Source organism: Aethalodelphis obliquidens, unplaced genomic scaffold (genome assembly GCF_003676395.1).
Source record: "Aethalodelphis obliquidens isolate GAN/ISIS:26980383/991018 unplaced genomic scaffold, ASM367639v1 scaffold125, whole genome shotgun sequence".
In the NCBI taxonomy this organism is placed as follows: domain Eukaryota; kingdom Metazoa; phylum Chordata; class Mammalia; order Artiodactyla; family Delphinidae; genus Aethalodelphis; species Aethalodelphis obliquidens.
The window spans coordinates 90,188-112,194 of NW_020838069.1; the positions used below are offsets into that span (position 1 = coordinate 90,188).

Below are 22,007 nucleotides of genomic sequence, written 5' to 3' on the forward strand. Positions count from 1 at the left end.
AACTAACTTAGCGTGACCAAAGGCAAAGTTGGGGTTGGGGGGGAGATAAATTAGGAGGTATGGATTAAAACATACACCCTAATATATGGGATAATCAACAAGGACCTACTAGACAGCAAAGGGAACTCTCCTCAACACTCTCTAATAACCTGGAATGGGAACAGAATCCGAAAAGGAATAGAAACATGTATAACTGAATCAGTTGCTGTACACCTCAAACAAACACAGCATTGTAAACCAACTGTACTTCAATAGAAGATACAAATTACATTAGAAGAGAAAAATGAAAACAAGTGCCTACTCTAGTCCCCTCAGGCCTCAGCGGTCTGGGCTGGTGTCACATCCCTGGAACCTGAGCAGGCCTGGGTCCCAAGGCTGGACTGTCGTGGGGCTGAGGGGACTGGGGAGGATGTGCCAGCAAATGAGCCCCCCCGGGGACCTGCAGTGTCTGGTCCACTCGAAATGGGACCACAATCTCCAGATCCAGGCAGGCCCTCCTATAGCTCAACCAAGCCTAGTGCACCCAAAGGAGGGTGGATCCTCTGGGCTGCAAGAGCTTTGAAACGTCACCTGGTCTCCACATCTCCTGGTGTTGGGGTTTCCACTTCCAGCCTCCTTCCTTAGAGTCGCTCCAACTACCTAGGACATCACCCTCAGCACAGCACTTTTGCAGGGGTTGGGATTTGACTGGGAGGGTGAAGGGTAAGGGGGAAGAAGTAAAGAGGCACAAGCCCTCGTGTGTTTCTTCTGGCACTTTGCACTCTGATTTTCAACCTGGGAACATGACTTTTGCTAGGCTCAGGTTGCCCGAGTTACCAGAGTCGGGCATGAAGAAATGCTGCCGCCTTGTGGCCGTTTTCCGTAACAACCACCTTAAAACCAGTACTTAGGGGAACTTAATATTCACAAGGCCTGTGGGGCTCTAAATGACCCCTGCCTTCGAGAGATATCGCGCGGTAGGTAATAGAAAAAGAATTCAAAACAGGGCCGACTTTAAGAAGCCAGTTTCAAGAGGTAAAATTATATTCACATTAAAAAAAAAACCCACATGAAATGATCTCAGCATCACTAGTTGTTAGAGAAATGCAAATCAAAACGACAACGAGGTATCATAGGGCACCAATCATCACAAAGTCTACAAACAATAAATGCTGGAGAGGGCGTGGAGAAAAGACATGCCTCCTCCACTGCTGCTGGGAATGGAAATTGCTACTACCAGCCACTATGGAGGTTTTATAAAACACTAAAAATAGAGAAATCATGAGATCCGGCAATCCCACTCCTGGGTGTATGCCCGAAGAAAACCATCCTTCGAAAAGACATCTGCACCCCAACATTCATTGCAGCACTATTTACAATACCCAAAGCATGGAGGCACCCAAAATGTCCATCGACATAGGTATGGCTACACAAGATGTGCTACATATATACAATGGAATATTTCTCAACCCTAAGAAAGAAGGAAATCATGCCATTTGCAGCAACATGGATGGACCTGGAGATGATCCCACTAAGTCAAGTAGGTCACACAGAGAAAGACGAATATCATATGATATCACTGATAGGTGCAATCTAAAACATGATACCAATGAACTAATTAACCAAAACAGAAACAGACTCCCAGACTTAGAAAACTAACTTATCATGACCAAAGGGGGAAAGTTCGGGTGGGGGGAGCGATAAGTTAGGAGGTTGGGATTAATACACACAGACACACACAGAGATATATGATAATCAAGAAGGACCTACTGGATAGCACAGGGAACTCTACTTGATAATCTGTCCTAATCTATAAGAGAAAAGAATCTGAAAAATAATGGATGTACAAATATGTATAATGAATCATTTGTTGTATACCTGAAACTAGCACAACATTGTATATCAACTATACTCCAATAACATTTTAAAATTTTAAAAATAAGTAAGCTTGGGGCTTCCCTGGTGGCGCAGTGGTTGAGAGTCCGCCTGCCGATGCAGGGGACACGGGTTCATGCCCCGGTCTGGGAAGATCCCACATGCCGTGGAGCAGCTGGGCCCGTGAGCCATGGCCGTTGAGCCTGTGTGTCCGGAGCCTGTGCTCCACAACGGGAGAGGCCACAACAGTGAGAGGCTCGCGTACCGCAAAAAAAAAAAAAAAAAAAGTAAGCTTAAACGCTTTTGTACAGCAAAACGTCCATAAACGAAACAAGACACCATATGGTTTCGGAGAAAATATTTGCATATGATGGAAATTTGAGGGATTAATTCCCAAAATATACAAAGAACTCATACAGCTCAACGTCAAAAAAACAAACAACCCAATTAAAAAATGCAGAAGACTTAAGTAACATTTCTCCAAGGAAGATATCCTAATTACCAGCAGGCACATGAAAAGACGGCCAACATCACTGATTATTAGAGAAATGCAAATCAAATCCACAATTGATGTATCACCTCATACTCGTCAGAATGACCATCGCCAAAAATTCTACGAATAGGGACTTGCCTTGTGGTCCAGTGGTAAAGAATCTGCCTTACAATGCAGGGGACGCGGGTTCGACCCCTGGTCAGGGAAATAGGATCCCACATGCCTCAGGGCAACTAAGCCCTCGCACCGCAACTACTAAGCTTGCGCACCTCAACTGGAGCGGGCGTGCAGCAAACTACAGAACCCACGTGCTCTGGAACCCACGCACCACAATTACAGAGCCCACACACCCTGGAGCCTGCACGCCACAACTAGAGAAAGCCTGCACGCCACAACTAGAGCAAAGCTCACGTGCCACATGATCCTGCATGCCTCAGTGAAGATCCCGCATGCCACAACTAAGACCTGACACAGCCAAAAATTAAATAAATAAATAAATAATAAATCTTAAAAAAAAGTCTACAAATAATAAATGCGAGAGGGGGTGTGAGGAAAACAGAACCCTCCTGTACTCTTGGTGGAAATGTAAATTGGTGCAGCCACTATGGGGAATGGTATGGAGGTTCCTTAAAAAAGTAAAATAGAGTTACCATATTTTCCAGCAATCCCACTCCTAGGCATACATCCAAAAAAGATGAAAACTGTAATTCAAAAAGATACACCCACCCTAGTGTTCATAGCAGCACTATTTACAATAACCAAGAAATGTCCATGGACAGATGAATGGATAAAGAACATGTGGTATATGTATACAATGGAATATTACTCAGCCATGAAAAAGAATAAAATAATGCCATTTACAGCAACATGGATGGACCCAGAGATTATCATGCCGAGAGAAGTGAGTCAGACAAAGACAAATATCATATATCGCTTATATGTGGAATCTAAAAAAGTGATACAAATGAACTTATTTACAAAACTGAAATAGACTCTAGACATAGAAAACAAACTTACGGTTACCAAAGCGGAAAGGAGGGAGGGATAAATTAGGAATTGGGGATTAACAGATGCATACTACTACATATAAAATAAACTGAAAGGACTTACTGTATAGTGCAGGCAACTATATTTAGTATCTTGCAATAACCTATAATGGAAAGAATGTGGAAAAAAAAATATATCCATTACTTTGCTGTACACCTGAAACACTGTAAGTCAACTATACTTCACTAAAAAAAAAAAAAAAAGATACGGAGCTCCTGATCCTCTAACTGGATAATTACTCCGATATTTAAGTTGGTGAAAGTTCACTTAATGAAGCAAGTCACTCCCTAATCTCTTTAAGGTGTCCCCAGTGATGAGAAACGAAGGTCCTTTGCATACTAACATGTTTTATGGGTAATGTAGTAGGTGAGGGCACTCTGCAGTCTTGATCAGAATAAGATTGATCAACCTGAATGACAAATGTCCTACACTGAAATTGTGGCCAAGACCCAATTAGAATCCTTAAGTTCTGTCAGGTTTAGAATCTCCACTGGCAGCTGTGGTGTTTGAAGACTTGTAAGTTCCTGTCTTACTGCGCAGGTTTGTGTTCTTTGTATCTTTTACTAGAACAACATTCTGAGACATGATAGTGAATGACTCAACATGTTCAATAGTCACAGCTGCCAGGCGTGCAGGTACATGGTTTTCCTCTCCCCAGAGCCCTCACCTACCCTGTTATAGGCCTCCTAGGACCTGTAGGGGCCTGAGCCCTGAACAGAGGCACGAGTCTTTCATGGCCCCTGTGGTGTCAACCAGGCTCCCTCCCTCTCTGGGCCTGCTCGACGTCCACTCCAAACTGAATTCCCCATTAGCCCTGCTCCCTGAGACTGTCACAATGGGGGATCAACTCCATGGTTTGGCCAGGAGGAGTCAGACCCATTCTGAGCCACTACAAAGACCTGGCAGGAGCACGCATTTGAAGTACTAAAGCTTACACACCGGAATGACAGTGCCTCACTGCTGGCTGACCTGCCTCTGACTGTGGTCTGGACATCAGGCAGAAATGAGGAGGGAAGGACATTAGAGCAGAGAATAGCAGTGGTGACTACAGTGGGCATGGACACACCAATGTGGCTCCTGCCATCTTAGGGACGAGGACCTTGAGAAGGCATTATTTAGGGCCAATAAGAGGGAGGGAAGAGGACTCTTCCTGGACTCATATCAGCCTGTGTCTCTTCAAACCCCCAATGAAGACCCCTAAGTTGGGAGGTGGGGCCTCTGTGTCAGAGGGGAAGGAAGGCTAGGGGGTCTCTGGGCTATAAGCAGAGAGCCATGGGGGAGAACCTTGTGAGGACCTGAAGGCTGGAGGGCCATGGACTCACCTCTGTTCAGTAGGCTCACCTCCTGTGGAGGCCAAGGGTGGTCCCAGTCAAGGGGGCATCAACCCCCAGCCGTGTAGACCCAGCCAGCAATACAAGATCCAGCTGAGACAGTCTCGAAGCTCACCTCCAGCTACAAATCAGGAAACCCAAACAAGGTGGCCTTGACGCAGGCAGACATTTGGGTTATCTGCACCCAAAATACCTTGACTTAGAAGACAACCCAGTAACCAGAAGCCCCTCAGAACAGCCCAGGCTACAGGGGTTCAGGGCGTCTAGAAACTACTGAGGAAAAGGGCCCCAAGATCCACTCCACCTGGAGCAGTGATGCCATCCTTTCCCAGTTCCTTTCAAAACAAGTGCAACAGGAATGGAGAAATTTGAACACTCAAATTGCCGATAAGGCAGACTTTGAAGAAACCACAGACCCCTGCACCTTGGGTTTCAGGCCCGCCAGCCCCGTCCTGGATGGGGTTCTCACTTCCTTCACAGCAGCTTTGACGCCAGCAAGCCCCGTGCAGGAGTCAAGGAGAACCCAGCCAGCCCTGTGATCTGGAGCATTCTGTGGGCGCCATGAGACCTCCCAGAGGCTGCAGATCCCATCTCCCCATGGTGCCTGCCAGGCACAGCTGCCACCCTCCAGCTAAGGGAGGGCTGGGCCAAGCCCACATCTCAGACACCAGACAGTGTGTTATCCTTTAATGAAGAGCCAGGTCAGTAGGGCCACCATTCTCCCCGAGGCCCCCCTGCAGCAGACACCCCTCACTCCTGGCTGCCTCGGTGGCAGGGTGGCCCTGAAGCAGCCAGCCCTGCTGAGAGGTCAGTTTGCAGCAGCCTAGGAAAGGCATTCATCTCTCGGACCTAGGAAAATGGCAGCAGCAACATGGCCAGTGGCGGCTAATGAGGTCAGGGATGGTGGAGGAGGAGGACGGGACAGGAAGTGGGGGCTCTCCTCCTTCCTCTCTGAATCCCCTGGGATAAAGGCCAGTGTTCAGGAGCAGTACAGTCTCCCCAGGGGCTGGAGGCCCTTCCAGCCACTCTCTGGAAGCCCTTAGTCCCCAGTTTCCCTCAGACTAACATCACACAGAAAGTAGCCCGCAGGGTCACTGGCCTCAGGGTCACCACTCCATCAGCCTCAAGGCCCCACGCCTGCGAGATGTCCAGCAGGGCCCAGGCCAGAGCCACCAGGAGACTTGGAGCCACCTTCCACTAACTCCGCTGGGCAGGCACTACAGGCATCTAAGAAGGTGGTCTCTCCCTCGTGGTTCCGGGGCTGCCCAGGCGGGGCTGAGGCACAGCAGGCCAGGGGCTCTCCAAGTCCCTACAGATCTGTGACCTTGTTTTCTACAGCCGCTGCGATCTGCTGGAGCCGATAGCCCAGCTGCATCTTCTGGGCCGTGCCATCTTCCTCCAGGGCAGTGATGATCTGAAACGCAGAGACCAACTCAGCAGGGGGAGACCGTCAGCCTGCCGTCTGCCTTTGCCACAGACTTCAATAGGCCTCCACAGCTACTGCAGCAGGTGTGTGGTAGGGGCCCGAGAAACCCTGTGCGCTGCCGCACTCACTTCCTCAGGGCCCCCTCGGGGAGGGGATGATGACAGCAGAGTCACTGTGGGGTTTTAAGGATTAGTGAGGTAGGGAATGAAGTACTTTACTCAGTACCTAGCACTCACGGTAATGCATATCACCTCCCCAGTAAAATCGTTTTGAGTGGAGGCCAACTTCACCCACCATGCTGGTCTTCTCCGCCACAAACCCCCTGGAAGCCCTGCTCCACCCATCCTGGCTCCCCCACCCACCAGGCAACAAGCAGTTCCTAAATTCCTACATGCCGGGTGCTGGACAAGGAGCAGGGACCCAGCAGTGATGACAGGTACGATCCCTGCCCTCGTGGGGCTCACTGGATGGGAGACAGGTATTGACCAAACACGGACAACTACATAACCACAAGGGGGGCTGCCACAGAGGGAAGGGTGGGAACAGGAGGGGCTTGCCGGCCACGCCTCCACAAGGGGACAGCTGTGTCACACGGCCCCGCCTCCCCCACACCGGCACCCACACTGTTTGGAGCAAGGCACCTGGACTTCACGCTTGCGCATCACTCCTGTGTCAAATGCCTGTCCCCACTCCAGGCCTGAGCCATGAGGCAGGGCCCTCATCGCTCAACAGCAACGGCCACATCCCTGGGGCCACGCAAACATCTGGGTAGATGATTCCAGCAGGCACTCAGTGGGTTGACCGGTGGGCGCTCTGATCCTGAGGCCCAGCCCAGGAATCCCCCAGAAAGCCCCCTTACCGGCTCTGTTGTGCCCTCATCTGCCCCAGACACTCCTCTCTGGCAGCGCATGCAGCCCAGCCAGGCCCACCCCCGCAGAGATGGCCTGCACAGCACACTGCCACATGTGGTCTCAGGTAGGGCTCTGAGGGAGCACAAGGTCGGCGCACAGGTGGCCGCTGTGTGTTCCTCCCAGCACATCCTGCACACCATCTCCAGGCCCTGGGAGATCCCCAGCCATCCATCACCACCACCATGCCCAGGAGCCCGGATGGGAAGGGCGGCAGCAGGTAAGAGCCGGGCCACTACCAGGAAGCACACCTGAAGAACACTTCCCGAGCACAGGGCTCAGCCCCCCTCCACCACTCTGTGCCTGGGGGAGACCCGAAGGCCCCACACTTGCGTCACAGAGCCAGTCACCCTCTCACATCATCCTGACCATGCCCAGGTTCTGCCCACCTGGTCATAGTATTTGTTGATATACTTGTAGAGTTCGTGCAGGGCCACTCGCACCCCCAGGTCTCCAGAGTAGTTCTAGGGAGGAGAGACAAGAGGTTACAGAGATAGGGGGTGCTGCCAGCCACCAGAGGAGGCCCAGGACCCCAGGCAAGGGGAGTGGGGAAGAGGGGGCTGGGAGGTAGAGGAAGGAACAGGGCCCTGCATTGGGAAGCAGAGCCCCTCCACAGACAGGGGATGCCAGGCTAGACGTGCTAAGCTGGGGACAGGATAGGACCAAAGGGCCTCCTTGGTGGAGAGAGCCTGGATCTGTAGTTTCACCATGGCCTGGGGTCTCCACTGGGGCTCGGCCTCTCTCCCCCTCCAGGCTCCAGCTGGGACCCTCTGGCATCCCAGGCAATTGCAGAGCCAGGCAGAATAGGTGCTGCTCACAGGCTGTGACCCAGCATAGTTCTGCTGTGATCTCATTCAAGTCTTTCCTGAGGTCACACCCAGGTCCCTCCATGGGGACATCTCTGAACCTCAACCTCCTCTTCAGGACAATGGAGTTGATATCACCTAACTTGTAGAGCTTTAATGGGAATCAAATGAGAAGTAATCAAAGCCCCCACGCACGGCAACACCCCAAAACTGTAGCTGCTATTGTTATTGTGGTTGTGGTCATCATCATCGTGGTTTCAGATTTACATTGTTTATAAATTCCCTGGACTGGACTGTTTGGAGGCTGTTTTAGGAGTAGGTGGGGGCATGTCTATAGTGCCAAGGAAAGCAGAGCAGTAGGAAGACGTGGACAGGCTGACCCAGGCAGTCCTGGGGCTGAATCCCTGCCACCTCGCTGCCTTGGAACTATGGTCCACAGACCCCGAGGGGCTGCAGAGGGGCTGCAGACATCTAAACACCTGGCTGAGTCAGGCTCGGTGGCAGCTGCCAGGACAAGGCCCCTGCTGCTCTCTGATGAGACACTGGGAGCCCTGGTCTTTTACAGAGGCAGCGGGAACACTGTGCTGAGGCCCCCAGGGCTTCCCTGCAAAGGAGCAGCGTGAAGGGGGCAGGACCCTTGTGGCAGAAGGCCTATGCCCAACCCAAGAAGCAGAAGGAGGGCCATACCCGGGACAGCTCGGCCAGGATGGAGTTCATCTCTTGATCACTGGCGGGGATGGTCTGTCTGATGTCTGCATAGTACCTGCCAGAGATCATGGGTCCGGCAGCCGCTGGGGAAACAAACCCCTCTTCACCCCACCAGGCCCACCCCTGGGCCTCAGCTGTAAACACCCACCAATCCGTCCAGCCATTATCCCCCAGATGCAATCCCTTTCCCTCGTACCTTTCCACCATCCGTTTGTACCGGGGAATATCCCGAGCATACAGAAGTTTGTTGATGGGAGAGTCCTGGGTGCCAGCAGGTGAACAGTGAAAGGAAAAGAAGGATGAGAGCTCCTGTTAGGGTGACCAGCTGTCCCAATTTTCCCAGCACTGTTTCAGTTTTAAAACTAAGTCCCGAATTGCAGGAAACCTCCTCAGTCCCAGACAACCCGGATGGTTGGTCACCCCACCTCATTCCTTCTGTCACCCCTCCCCCAGTGTCCCATCTCTGCTGTCATCACCTTGAGCTTCCCCCCATCTCACTCCAAGGTCATCTCTCAGCTCCACGTGCCTCCACCCGGACCTGGCAGGGAACTGGCATGCAGGGTGGGAAGGGTGCAGTGCCATGTGGAGCCCTAATACTGCTGCTCCAAGTGCTGTTCATTCCCCATGTAATCATTTTAAAAATCAGGAAACTAACCCCAAAATTTAATTAAATTGCCCCAGACCACCTCACTCCTGTGTGGCTGAGCTGGGATTTGAAGCAGGTCTCTCAGACCAGGGCCCACAATCTAACACAGCCAATACATCCTCTACCACCGAACCGGGCTCCAATCCCAGCTCTGTCCCAGTGGCTGTGGGCAGCACACTTCCATTCTCTGGACCTGCTGCCTCATCCTACAGCTGCTGGGAGGGTGAGGCAAGACTGCACTGCCCCCTGTGAGCAAGGGCGTGAGCGCTGGGCCTGAGGCAGGATGCCTGCTTCTCAGCAACTCTCCATGGGTGGCCCTTGGCATCCTGGTTTGCACTATTCCTGAGCTACCCAGGAAGCATCTGCAGTGCTGCTGGGAAGGGGAAGCAGTGTGAAGATCAGGCAGAAGAACGCAGCTACCATACAGCACACACCCTGGAGGTGACCCCTGGGTCCTGGTGTGGCTCTGTGGTTCTCAGCTCATCGCAGGCAGAGTAATGAGCACAGGCAGAGGAAAAATGGCTTACAAAAGACAGCACTACAGAGTGGAACTTTCCATCTTGTTTCCCCATGGAGAACTCTCAAGAGGTCCCAGGCCCAGGGGTCGAGGCTAAGCAGAGTCCGTTATGCAGAGCCACGACAGCCCTGCCTGCTGGGTGCCTGAGCAGTCATAGTGGTGACCCCATATCTGTCACAGGACTCTCTGGGTCCTGACCACTGTGACAACATACCTCCCCCTCTCTGTGCCACCAGGCAGCCCTGACCACCTCTCCTCCATGCTTCCCAGCTCCCCTGTCAGCACACCCCTCCTGGCCTGGCCCTCCCCTGGACTCTGCTCCCCGTACTGCACGGGCTGGCAGACACTTCCACTGCCCTTGGGAATCAAATCTCCGAGGCAGCCTGGAGCTGCTCTGCGATTGTAGAATCCAGGGGCTCACCTCCTCCAAGTCTCAGCTCACCACCGCCAGAGGCCCGGGGTGCGTAAGGAACCCCTCCCTCTTCCTCACCCCCACATCCAACCCACAGCTTCTGCCTGCCCTGTACCCTCTAGTCCCAGCATGAACCTGGCCACCGCTCGTCCCAGGGACAACACAGCTTCCTCTCTGGACGCCAGGCTCCAGTCCATCCACTGCATGATTGCCAGGAGGCTCCACCTAACTCTCAGGTCTGACCACCCCCTTTGCCCTCAGGGTGAGCCCTTGCCAAGTGGCCCTGGCCTCCTGCCGCACCGCCAGCACTCTTTGCTCCACTTAACCCTGTGAATCAGCACACGTGCCCCCTGCCCTTGCTCATCCCTGAAGGCTGAGGCACGGCCACCTCCTAGGGAGGCCGGAGACAAAGCCTGTCCCCGGGCCTGCGGTCAAAGGCCTCCTATATCCTCCTCCTTGACATCCTCAAGAAGGCCTAGAGTCTGTGCACCACAGCAGTCTCCATCCCCGGCTATGCTGCCCCACCCACCTAGGCCCTCCCGGTCCACCCCAGCCAGCTCACCCGGCCCAGCTTGTGGTCAGCCAGGGTGCAGGCATCCATGAAGGTCTGTGCAATGACCAGGAACACTGCATCCATGTTATCAGATGTCTGCACGTCGAACACAAACTGCGGGTTTTTTATGATATTGATCCAGAACCTCAGCGGCAAGCTGTGGGCGGGACAGGTGTGGCCAGTGAGTGTGCTGGGGAGACAGGAGAGAAGACCCCGCCCATGCTAGGCCCGCCCCGCCCCCCCCCCCCCCGTTGGTCTTCCATATATGGACGGTGTCCTGGTCCGAGATGCCATGCTGCTGGGCCTGCTCATCCAGCAGGTCAAAGAAGTACTTCACAGCGAGCGGCACGGGACGGCTGGTGCTGAGAATCACCTGGAACAGGTCATCCACAAACTTCTGCAGGGTGCCCTGCGGACGAGGGGAAGCACAAGAGATGCAGTCAGCAAGGGGACCTCAGCCCAGCCCAGCCCAGCCCAGCCTCAGATGCCTCGTGACACCAGGCCTGTGCGAGCCCCACATACTCCCAAATCCCACTACCTGTCTCGTGCCTGCCCCCAGCCCCACCTTCATGGACAGCAGGCGGGTCAGGTAGATCTCAGGGATGGCCTTGGCTCGCTCCCGCTCCCCGCCCCGGAGGCTGCCCCTCCGAGGCCTGGGCGGCTCCGGCTCCTCGCTTGGCTTCACCAGGTGCCAGGGCCGGATGCCCCCCTCGTCCACATCCTCCAGCATTGGGGTCCCTGTACCAAGACCTTACAGCTTGTCACCCCTCATCAGGTGCCCCCTGCCCTAGACCCCCGGGGTCCTGCCAAAACCTGGGAGTGGGGGCACCTGGTTAAGGGCTTCTCTGGGTGGAAGGGAAGTAGACACAAGCCCACCCTGAAGTCCAGAGGACCTTACCCCGTTACTGGAGACTGGGCAAAGCAAGGGTAGAGGACTGCGATGGCAGGGGTGGGGCGGGGGGGAGGGTAAGTACTCACTCTCTCCAGGGACGTAATCCTGGCTTTCCCGGAGGACATGCTTGGTGAGGCAGGGGACGAGGGCCACAGTTGCTCCGTCTGGGACCTGTGGACCACAGTTGGTGACCCCTCCACCAGCCCACCCCACCACAGCCTTCCCCCAGCTCCCACCCCTCCCACCTTGTAATGCTGCAGGGTGTTCAGGCGCCTCCACAGACCCTGGACCTCAGAAGTCACGTCCTCGTCAGAAAGAATGAGATGCCCGGCCACCCCAGACCGCCATTCTGCAAGGACAAGGTGGGCTTGGTCCAGGGCTTTCAGAATACCCTCCCTGCATTGGAACCCGTCCCCTCTTCTACAAGGACACTGGCCCCTCCATCAGGGGCAACCTCACCCAACTTCTCTGAAGTCCAGAAACAGGGGCCCCTCACCAGGTGACAGGTTGTCCCTGTAGAGGTGTTCCAGAGCCCACCTCCCCTGGGTGATAAGCTGACCCCGCAGAGCTGGTTTAGGGCCAGCCTAGCCCTGAGGGTCCCCAGACCACCCTTCCCCTCTGCCCTCACCGACGTCCAGGGTGCGGGGGTCTGGCCGCTGGGCAAGAGGCACTCCTTTATAAAGCTGGTCCAACATCTTTTCCTTGGCCTGGGAGATGGTGTCACAGTCCAGGACCTTCACAGGCACGCCCTGGGCTTCTCCCGCTCCAGGCCCCACAGCCAGTAGTGCATTCAAGGTCTATGCACGATACGTGGGAGCAGTCAGGGCTCATGCTACATGTGGGATGACCAAGATGCAAGGCCAAGGCCAGGGACAACCCATAAGGAAGCCACTGCCTCTGACCTCCAAGCACCAAACAATCACTCCTCCTTGTCTCTTCACCCGCCTGCCTCCCCAGGGACAGCAGCTCCCTCCACTCTGTGGCCCCAGCACCTGGCACAGAGCACTAGTGTCTGCTGGGTGAATGGCAGAAAAAATGGGAGAGCACAAGTCCCTCTGAACTCTGCTCCTCAGGCTCCCGGCGCAGACAGGCTGAGGCACCTGAGGAAGCCCGCATAAGAAGTGGGGTCTCCACTAGCCAGAGGAGCAGGCCTGGCGGAGCCTGAATGGGATTTTCCCAAAGGACCTCCACGTGGGCCACGAAGGGGAAAGTTTCCCAGAGGGAAACAATGGGCAGGTCTGCCAGGGTGACTCCCAGCTTGGTGGGCACAACCATGCCCCTGGCAGGATGCTAAGACCATGATCAGGCAGACACTCAGGCCCTGACACAGCAAGGACCCGGACGGGCCCCGGGCAGGGTTGGCTGCTCCCTAGACTCTGGATGTGGCCATCCTGACCCCACCCCAAACCTGGGGAACCTCTGAGGTCGTATCTTCAAGATCTGGCCCTCAAGCCTCTATCCTGCAGCCAGCTGGAGGTTAGGCTGGCTCAAACCAGATGCAGACACCCACACAATCATACGTGGTCACCCTCCTCACCTTCATGGGAGACTGACTCACCGGCAGGTTCTCTCTCTCCCCCCTCCCTCCCCCCTCCCCCCCCCCCCCCCCCCTCCCCCCCCCCCCCCCCCCCCCCCCCCCCCCCCCCCCCCCCCCTCCCCCCTCTCCCCCCCCTCCCCCCCTCACCAGGGGACGGTACTCCACGTCCTCTCGGAGCAGGCGGTTGTCATTCAGGGTGTATTTGGCTTTGCCAGTCACGCTGTCTACCGGCCCCTTGTCCACTTGATGCTTAATTCCACGGAAAAGCATGTACAGAGGCTCCCCTACCGAGTCCTGGGAGAGTGGCGGGCAGTTAGGACACCCGGGGCAGGGGACAAGCATGGGATGGAGGTGCTGGGGGAGGGGACAGGATGCTGGCCGCAGAAGGCTTAAGGTGGCTGAGGACATACTGGGCAGGGGTGCCCAAGCTGTGCTGGGACAAGAAGCTGTGTGGTTCAGAGTCCTGACTCTCCCTGGAGGGGAGCCCCACCCACCTCTGCCTCACTCACCCTCACGAAAGTGTAGAGGCAGATAGACATCCAGTTGGTGAGCAGCTTCTCCACCACGGTCTCTGTCCTGGGATGACGGAAAGAGCGGGCAGAGTCAGCAGGTGGGGACCCAGGGCTTTCTATTCTTCAGACCCCAGGCCCCAGAAGGCCTGACCCAGGTCTTGGCTCCAGCTGTCCACAGCCACCTGGCCCCCGTAGCGTCTTACGGGCATACAGACCTGCGCAGCATCAGCTTGGGGTTCTTGGCCACGTACTGGGCCACCAGGTCACTGAGCAGGGTGCGCAGGATGTCAGTGAAGTACTCAAGCTTCCCGTGCAGTGCCACGGTGAGCAGAGATGCCACGTAGGCGCGGTCCCGAGCTGAGAAGGTGCGCTGGCTCTCCAGGGTGTGGATGAACTGGCGCCAGGGAGAGGGGATGGGTGGGTGGGGAGGGCAGATTCAGAAACGGAGGGACTGAGAAGGGATGGGGCTGGAGGGTAGGGGGACCCCCTCCCCACCCCTGGAGGGCCCAGATAGGGGGTGGGGCCGGCACCTTGATGAGGAAGAGCTTGCTGTTAAGCAGGTTGGAGAGCTGCCCCAGCCCTTGTTCCACAGTGGGTCGCCTGCTCTCAGGCACGCCCAAGTCCCGGTGCAAGGGTGACTCCTGGTGCCCAGGGAAGAAGACCCTCTCGGCATACACCTTGTAGTCGAGGAAGGGGATGCCGCTGCCCAGAAGGTCACTGGTAAGATCGGTCATCTCGGTCATAAGGTCTGTTGAGCAGAAGAAGCCAGGTTTGGGCGCAGATCCCAAGGTGATGGGAGCAGGCTTGGGCAGAGCCCGGGAGCAGGCTTGGGCAGAGCCCTGGAGCGTGGGGTCTTCGCAGCCTCACCTGTGAACTCCTTCTTGCAGCGGTCCCGCACGCTGCTCTCCAGATTCTCCAGCTGGATCTGCACCTTCTTATAGTCCCTCAGAGCCTGCTTGCTCTTCCTCCTGCTCAGCACCAAGGTCAGGGCAGGGAAGGCCAGAGGAGGCCCGAGCCCTTGCTGGGTCCCACCGGGCCCAGGCCTGCCCAGGCCAGCACAGTCTAACCCTGCCATGCCCAGCCAAGCCAGGGCCTAGTCAGAATAATTCAGCCTGTCCCATCCCAGGCAAGTCACACCCACCCACGACTCATCTAGCCCAGGGATCAGCAAACTATAACACGGCCAAATCTGGCCCCTGGCCTGTTTTTGTAAATAAAGATTTGTTGGAACACAGCCATGCTCATGTGTTTATATGTTGTCCGTGGCTGCCGCTGGGCTATAATAGCGGAGCTGAGTCACTGCCACCCAGACAGCCTGGCCCACAAAGCCTGAAATAGTTACTCTCCTGCCCTTTATAGGAAGTGTTTGCCTATCCCTGGTCTAGTCTACCCCTTCCCAATCCAGCCACACCTACTACCTGCCCAACCCAGCCGCATCTGGCTGCACCCACCTGTACATGAGGACAATGATGATGACACCCAGAGCCAGAAGAGAGGTGCCCACCCCCAAGCCCACCTGGGCTGCCATGGGGAAAGCCACAGGGCTCTCGCCATCGTACTGCACGTGGCCCAAGGAGAAGCGTAGGTTCCCCATCTGCACCTGCACAGGGAGCCACATGTGAGCAAGAGGTCAGCGCACGCCCGATGCCTGCCCCGGCCCAGAGCCTGCCCACTGACCGTGAACTCAGGCAAAGCATCAGGCACCTCCCGGAGGGCATGGTGCCGGGGTAGGGGCTGCTCCACGGGGGGCTCGCAGTACAGGTGGTGCCGGGTCAGCGTCTTCACCATGCAGGGGCCGTCCCCTATCATGGCCACCACCTCCTCCTTGGACATTGCAAGGTCCAGATTCTCCCCCTGGAACATGGGGTCACGGATTGATCATTCAGAACTCTTCCTTGAGGGGAGGAGCTGATGGCCACTCAGATCCTATCTCCCCAAATGTGAGACGGATGGTCCTGAGACCCACCCCCAGGAGCAGGGCTGATGGTGCCTCAGCACCTCTTGTCCTGCACGTGGGGTGACAGCCCCATGGATGTTTCCCAAGCTGCCCCCTGATCCTTTTCTGCCCCTCCCGATCCTTCTTCCTTGAGTCTTAACTTCTCCGGAGCTAAAAATCTGGAGAATATAAAGCTGTCCCCAAATCCTACGCAGTGACCTTACAAAGCAGAGCCCCTGCTACTGCGTGTGTCAGTACACACGCCAAGTATGTGTCCACACGAGACAGCTGCCAAATGGGCGTCAGCCCAGGCGCCTACTGTGTACCTCGCCGCCACTGCGTGTGCCAAACTATTTACGTATCGTTATTCAGAGACCTACCATAGGGTATGTCAGGACCCAGACCACAGGACCTAAGCCCCGGCCAGGTGTGTCTGGCTAGGCACCCCGCCGCCAGCCCCCTCAGCACTCGCCATGTCCATCCACTGGCCCTTACTTTGCAGTCATGCCCCCTGTGCCCCACACAGCAGTACCATCCGGCAAAGTGAAGGGTCTTGGGGCCCTGCCAGATCCCACTAGGAGCAGTACCTCCACAGAGAGCACACTCCCAGGCTTGTGCCGGAATGGTGCGGTGGGGTCCTCGGGGTTGAGCGGCTGCAGAGTGGGGTCGGCCTCATAGGAGAAGGGTGTGGGGTTCAGTGTTGCAAAGTCAAAGACCAGGTTTTCAAGGATGAATTCCACACGGACCCAGGGGTCCTCAGGCAGGCCTGGGAGGGCCGGCGTGCGGCACGTGATGAGCTGGGAGTTGTTCACGTGGCAAGGCTCCTCAAACTAGGGCAGAGGGAGGGAGGACAGGGAGGGCCTGCTGAGGGTGCACAAGGGGGGCGTCCAGCAAAGATGGGGACATAGCCTCCACTGGTACCCGCCACCCACAGCTGTCTAGGGGTGGGGGAGGGATGAGGGGCAAGGTGGGCGATGGCTAGCCCAGTGCAGGCAGGGGATGCCCTTGGGGCTCCTACGTGCAGGCCGCCACAGGAGGCTCCGGGGGAGCACGCCGTCTCTGGGATCACGCGGTGCCTCCACCCAAGCCCCTGGCCTGGTCCTGGCGCTCTCGTGGCCACAGTCACTCGGATTCTTGGTGTCTGCACCACGTCCAAATTCTGGCCACGGACCCATATCTCACGTCCTCCACTGAAAACACAGCCCATGAGCCACTTATGGCTTATGTGAACAAGGCTTTAAAGCACAGCCCAGTCCCTGATGTTAGGTCAGCTCCAACCCAAAGCCCCACGGCCCCTCTCCCCACCAGCAGCATAGGAGTCGAAGCCCCCCACATAGAGCCCTACAAACCCCCATATACTGGAGCTGCAAAGACCTCCCAACCGCATGCCATGCAGCCATGCCCTCGGCCCAGCACCTGAGGAAGCTCTTGGCGGGGCCAGCAGAGGTGACATTGGGATCTGATGTGTACTCGAACTGGCTGTGATGAAGCCTCCGCTCAGCAGCCCCAAACCACACAGCCACGGGGAGTGTGGCAGGCGTGGGGTGTGGGCTGGTCTCACACCGCAGTTGCTCCGCCTGCTGCTCCAGCAGCCTGAGAAGGGAGGGAGAAGTGGCAGGCAGGCCCGACTGGGCCAGAGGGGCACAGGAAGGGGAAAGGGGTGATTCCAGGACACAGGACCCACTCGGGCCACAGCTCACTTCCCCCTTCAGTGCTGATTGCAGTCTCCACAAGTGACCCTGGAGGCTGCACTCCCAAGAAAGCCCCAGCTTCGAGAGGGGCTGGCCACTTTTTGATGGAGCAGACTTGGCCCTCTCCCCATTTCTGCTCTCCCTAGTATCCCACCCCTCCATCTTCTCCCCGGAGCTCAAGGATTTTTGCAGAATGAGGAAGCGTCCCTCACAGGTGACAAGGCTGGTCTCCAACTACCACTCGGATGTCCTCCAGCCGCCCGGTCAGAAGCTTGGAGCCATGCAGGGTGAGGTTGGTGCCCCCGGCTCTGGGGCCTCGGGCCGGGAAGATGGAATGCACCTTTGGGTCCTGTGGGAAGGGGACAGGGAGAAACAGACAGGCATCAGGCCAAGAACAGGGAGGCAGGGGGAGCAGACAAGGAGGCCCTGGGGTGGGGAGCCCCAGGGAGGTGAACCAATGGGCTGGGAGGAGCCACCTAAGGGGGTGGCCCATGGGTAGCTGGTGGGGACTCAATAGTCAGGCACCTGGTAGGCAAACTCATGCTCTGAGACGCCGCGTCCTCTTCCTGGCACCTCCACCGTCACAGCGCCTGCCACCTCCTCCCCGCTGGCCCCAGTGATACACACAAGGCTGTGGGCACAGGGCAAGCTGGGGTGCTGGGCCACACTAAGGGCCCTTCAAACTGACCCGGCCGCCCCCTCCCTGCCCCACTACATCACGTGTTCTTCCTGGCTCCCAAGATTGACGGAGATCCTCTTGCTTTGGAAGGAATTCCTTAATGACTCACCAGGAGGCTTTGGCCTCTGAGAATTAATATCTGTGGTTCAATCATTCAAGTCCACCCCCAGAGGCCCCTGACAAGGAGAATTTCTCTCTCTGTGGGGCACCAGCCCTGGTAAGGCTGGTGGCAGGGGTGGGTTGCTGAGCTAATGAGTGGGCCTAACCGGCCACCATCACCGTGGGCACAGCACCAGTTACAAGGTGGTGGAAACTTGATTTCCTCATGAAAAAACGTTCCCGAAAGCCTCTAGTCAGGTCTGGGGATGGACGTGAAGGGAAAGTGAGCAATCTAAGAAATGCTGGTTCTTAGCCAGGAAACAGAAGCTTGGGGCAAATTAATCTCCAGAATGTGAAGCCTGCAGTGGTTCGACTCTTTGTGACATTGTCACGGTCACTGCAAACACCCCGAGAAAACAGAACAAGCGAAGTGTGAACTACCCGGGAGAGGCTTCAGCTGGAATGTATTTTAATCACTTTATAAATCAGTTCAGAAAGTACTTTAGTCTCACGGTTCTAGAATCATTAACACTCACCTAAAGTTCTCAGTCATAATACATTCAGGGGGGAAACAACATGCTCTAGCAGAGTCTTGTTGAAAATAAGACTGCAGGGTACTTGCCTGGTGGTGCAGTGGTTAAGAATCCGCCTGCCAATGCCGGGGACATGGGTTCAAGCCCTCGTCCGGGAAGATCCCACATGCCACAGAGCAACTAAGCCTGTACTGAGCCTGCACTCTAGAGCCCGCATGCCACAACTACTGAAGCCCACGCGCCTAGAGCCCGAGCTCCGCAACAAGAGAAGCCACCGCAATGAGAAGCCCGCGCACCGCAACAGAGAGTAGCCCCCGCTCGCCGCAACTAGAGAAAGCCTGCACGTAGCAACAAAGACCCAATACAGCCAAAAATAAATAAATAAATACATTTTTTAAAAGAAAGAAAATAAGACTGTGGGACCCCAACACGGGCCTACAGATCCAGACCTCTGCAGGAAGTGGAGGGAGGTGGTCTAAGGACCTGCTCTGGGGGGTTGTGAACCAACTCTCCAGGTAACCCTGACATTCGGCGGGTTGGAGACCTGCTGCTTGTGGATGTCTCCTTCGCTGTGTTCTGCGTGTGCACATTTGGGACCCTGCAACTGCCAGCCTTGTAAGCCACAAGCCCTGGGAAAGTGGGAGGGGTCCCAGGGACTGGACAGAGGGGCCTGACACTCAGCAGGTGTGTCATAAGTCTATCCCCGTGAGGAGCCTGCCCAGGGCAGTGCTTGGGGAAGAAGGGTCAGCAGGTGGGAAGGTCAGCCGCAGAGCACAGCTGTCTGGGATCCAAGGAGCCTGCTACCACAACTATGCCCGTGGTCACTTGGAAAGCCGGGTGAGCACACCTAGGCAGTGCCAGGAAGCAGAGCCGCCTGTCAGCTCTGAGCAGTGACTAGACCCAGGCCAGAAACCTGCAGGTCTGTGCACAAAGCCAAGGCCTTGATAGTAACCCCAGCCCTGAGACACTGTGATCAGAACCAAGGAAAGGGGGAGGGGGAGGGCAGACGAGTAGTGGGTGGATGGCCCTAAGCAGGAAAGCCAGCTGTGAAGCCCGCGGGGTGCCCCCTGCTCCTGTCAGTCCAGCCCACTCACCTGCTGGACACCTCGTACTCCTGAGCGTCCACAGCACAGGGCACTCCAGCCACCCTGACCGTGTCCTGCACGTCCTGCACGTGTTGGCCCAGGTTGGAGCCCCTGATGGTGACACGGGTGCCTCCGTCTACAGGCCCAGTCAGTGGCTCCACCTGTTCCAGGACAAGGATGGCTCACCTCCACGCACCTGTTGTCCTTTGGCAGCCTGGAGAGACAGCCCCAGCCTCCCACCTTTTGGGACACTGAACCCATAGCACCCCGAACCCCTTGAAGGGATGCTCCAGCATTTCAACACACCGAGTGGATGAGGGGTGCTGGGCACTGGGTGACCACAGCCTCAGCCTCGCCACAGGCCTCCTGGGCCACACAGCGTGGATGCTTCCCCTTGCACCACACACAGCCGTACTGGGGCATGGCAGTTTGGCAGCGGCTGCAGTCCTCGTGTCCCACGGAACAATCATACAGCACCACTGGGGGCGGAGAGACGAATGTGAGAGGCAGGCCAGGAAGAGCCCTGTTGCCACCAGCCAGTCCCAGCAGCCCCGGGTCACTCACCGTGCAGCCCATCCACACTGTCCACACGCAAATGGCCAGCCCGACGCAGAAACAGCCCCACGCGGAGCTCTGGCTGTAGAGCCTCATAGCTGAGCTGGAGAAATGGGAGTGGGGTCAGAGCCCAGGGTTAGGGGAGGCGTCAGGCCTGGGGAGACGGTGGTCAGAGAAAGGACCAAAATGACTCATGGGAACACAAAGCCAGAGGCCAGAGCTGGGATACAGGACCCCATGGGGCACAAGGTCAGAGGTCAGAGCTGGGGTACTACGACTCCCTCGGGGTCACTCAGTCAGAGAATGGGCTGGGATGAGTGCGGTGCAGCCAGCTAAGCTTGGTAGCCAGCCTGTGGCTAGCGTGCCCTTGCCCACCCAGGACTCGGGATCTGTACCTGGTGCTGCTGGCAGGTGACATGGCACCGGGTATCTGGAGGCAGCTCGCATTCGACCCGGGCCTCAACCACCACCTCGTGGCCCTCCAGCTCCATCACACACTCATGGTCTCCTGGGCTGTCCTGGGGACAGAGGACACGGCTACGGGGGCAGCTTCAGAAGCCAGGCCTGGTGAGCCCCACAGGGCCCCAGCACAGTCCCCGGGTTGGGACTGAGACCTGAGGCCGTGCCCTCCCCTGCTCCCCAGGACTCGCGCATAGTTTGCCAACAGCCAAGGAGGCCACAGCAACAGCTGCAAAGAGGACACACTCACCTGGAAGAGGCGCAGGTTCCTGCCCAGCAGTCGCACTTCTCGCTGCACGTGGACCGGCATCAGGCTGGAGCCCTGCACACTCTCCACACAAGGGCAGGAGCCTGCCCCCAAGGTCATCTCCTCCTGCAGGCACCAAGCGCCAGGCAGTCTATGGAGCCCACCTGCCGCCTCATCCCTTTCCCAGGCACAACCCCAGGGCCAGGCCAGCGTGAGGCAGCAGACGCCCCCCTCCCCTCCATCCTTCCCCTGCAGAATCGCAAGGTGGCCAAGAGGCTGCATCTGTCCCAATCCCCTCCCCTGAGGCCTCCTTCCTGGGCCGGGTCTCACCAGCTCCCAGAGCCCAGGGGTGTCGTACTGGTAGTCAAGGCTGGACAGGAGGATGAGGGGGGCGGGAGGGCCCTCGTGCTCAGCAGAGTCTCCATCACCTGAGAGGAGGGTGGAAGTGGAGAAGGCGGGCGTGTCACCCCCTGTCCACTCATCCGCCTCGGGCAGCTCGCCGCCTTCTCTCATGAGCCAGTCCAGAGCAGGCTTCGTGGAGCCAGCGGCCCCTGGGAAAGTGGTGGCGGGAGCCGTGCTGGGGGGCTGGTCCAGGGGTACCGCAGAGGGGAGAGCCTCGGGGCCAGGCTCTGCAAGGGCGGGGGGCAGTGCTGCTGCATCTGAGGGCGATGGGTGGGAGGCCAAGAGGTCCTCGGCGGTGGCCATGGGTCCGAAGGCTGTAGGGGCAGGGACAGCGGTTCCAGGCCTCTGGCGGGGGCTGGGAGGAGGAGGGGCCTTGTGGAGAGGTGAGCCCGTGGAAGCCGAGGCAGGTGTGGGGCCGGGACCTGCCCACGGCCCCCGGGGGCTGAGCAGGGAAGGCCTGGCCCCGGGGGGGACATCCAAGGCTGTGGCTATGGAAGGAGTGTCCACAGGAAGGGCGTCAAGAGTCAGGGCGACCGTGGCCCTGGGGGCTGTGGGTGGGAAGGAGGTGGGTGCGTCTCTTGCAGGAGGGGCTGGGGAGAGGGGCGGGCTCTGAAGGGGGAGGCAGAGAAAGACAGGAAGGGCCACTCAGCAGGCAGGTGCGGGAGCGGGCAGCAGGCAG

The 22,007-nt window shown here is 57.0% G+C and overlaps 1 protein-coding gene across 14 annotated transcripts in view; it reads right to left on the minus strand.

The window, feature by feature from the left end:
- Positions 1–5,397: 5,397 nt before the first annotated feature.
- PLXNB1 (plexin B1) overlaps positions 5,398–22,007 on the minus strand; it is a 28,299-nt gene continuing 11,689 nt past the window's right edge. For 10 of the 14 annotated variants that reach the window (XM_027098570.1, XM_027098571.1, XM_027098581.1 and 7 more), the window contains 27 exons: positions 20,930–21,937; positions 20,616–20,738; positions 20,230–20,323; positions 19,972–20,144; positions 19,675–19,826; positions 17,795–17,900; positions 17,482–17,618; positions 16,995–17,171; positions 16,597–16,768; positions 16,166–16,408; positions 15,320–15,496; positions 15,094–15,242; positions 14,510–14,610; positions 14,173–14,390; positions 13,858–14,036; positions 13,640–13,706; positions 13,278–13,424; positions 12,222–12,390; positions 11,839–11,942; positions 11,680–11,764; positions 11,267–11,451; positions 10,954–11,110; positions 10,711–10,862; positions 8,770–8,834; positions 8,553–8,628; positions 7,449–7,523; positions 5,398–6,139 (listed from right to left, as the gene is read on the minus strand). In XM_027098570.1, coding sequence (XP_026954371.1) covers positions 6,035–6,139; positions 7,449–7,523; positions 8,553–8,628; positions 8,770–8,834; positions 10,711–10,862; positions 10,954–11,110; positions 11,267–11,451; positions 11,680–11,764; positions 11,839–11,942; positions 12,222–12,390; positions 13,278–13,424; positions 13,640–13,706; positions 13,858–14,036; positions 14,173–14,390; positions 14,510–14,610; positions 15,094–15,242; positions 15,320–15,496; positions 16,166–16,408; positions 16,597–16,768; positions 16,995–17,171; positions 17,482–17,618; positions 17,795–17,900; positions 19,675–19,826; positions 19,972–20,144; positions 20,230–20,323; positions 20,616–20,738; positions 20,930–21,937 — 4,596 coding nt within the window. In that variant the 3' untranslated portion in view covers positions 5,398–6,034. Of the gene's footprint in view, positions 6,140–7,448; positions 7,524–8,552; positions 8,657–8,769; positions 8,835–10,710; positions 10,863–10,953; positions 11,111–11,266; positions 11,452–11,679; positions 11,765–11,838; positions 11,943–12,221; positions 12,391–13,277; positions 13,425–13,639; positions 13,707–13,857; positions 14,037–14,172; positions 14,391–14,509; positions 14,611–15,093; positions 15,243–15,319; positions 15,497–16,165; positions 16,409–16,596; positions 16,769–16,994; positions 17,172–17,481; positions 17,619–17,794; positions 17,901–19,674; positions 19,827–19,971; positions 20,145–20,229; positions 20,324–20,615; positions 20,739–20,929; positions 21,938–22,007 lie in introns of those variants that run through there. The other 4 variants (XM_027098577.1, XM_027098578.1, XM_027098575.1 and 1 more) reach the window with 4 other exon arrangements.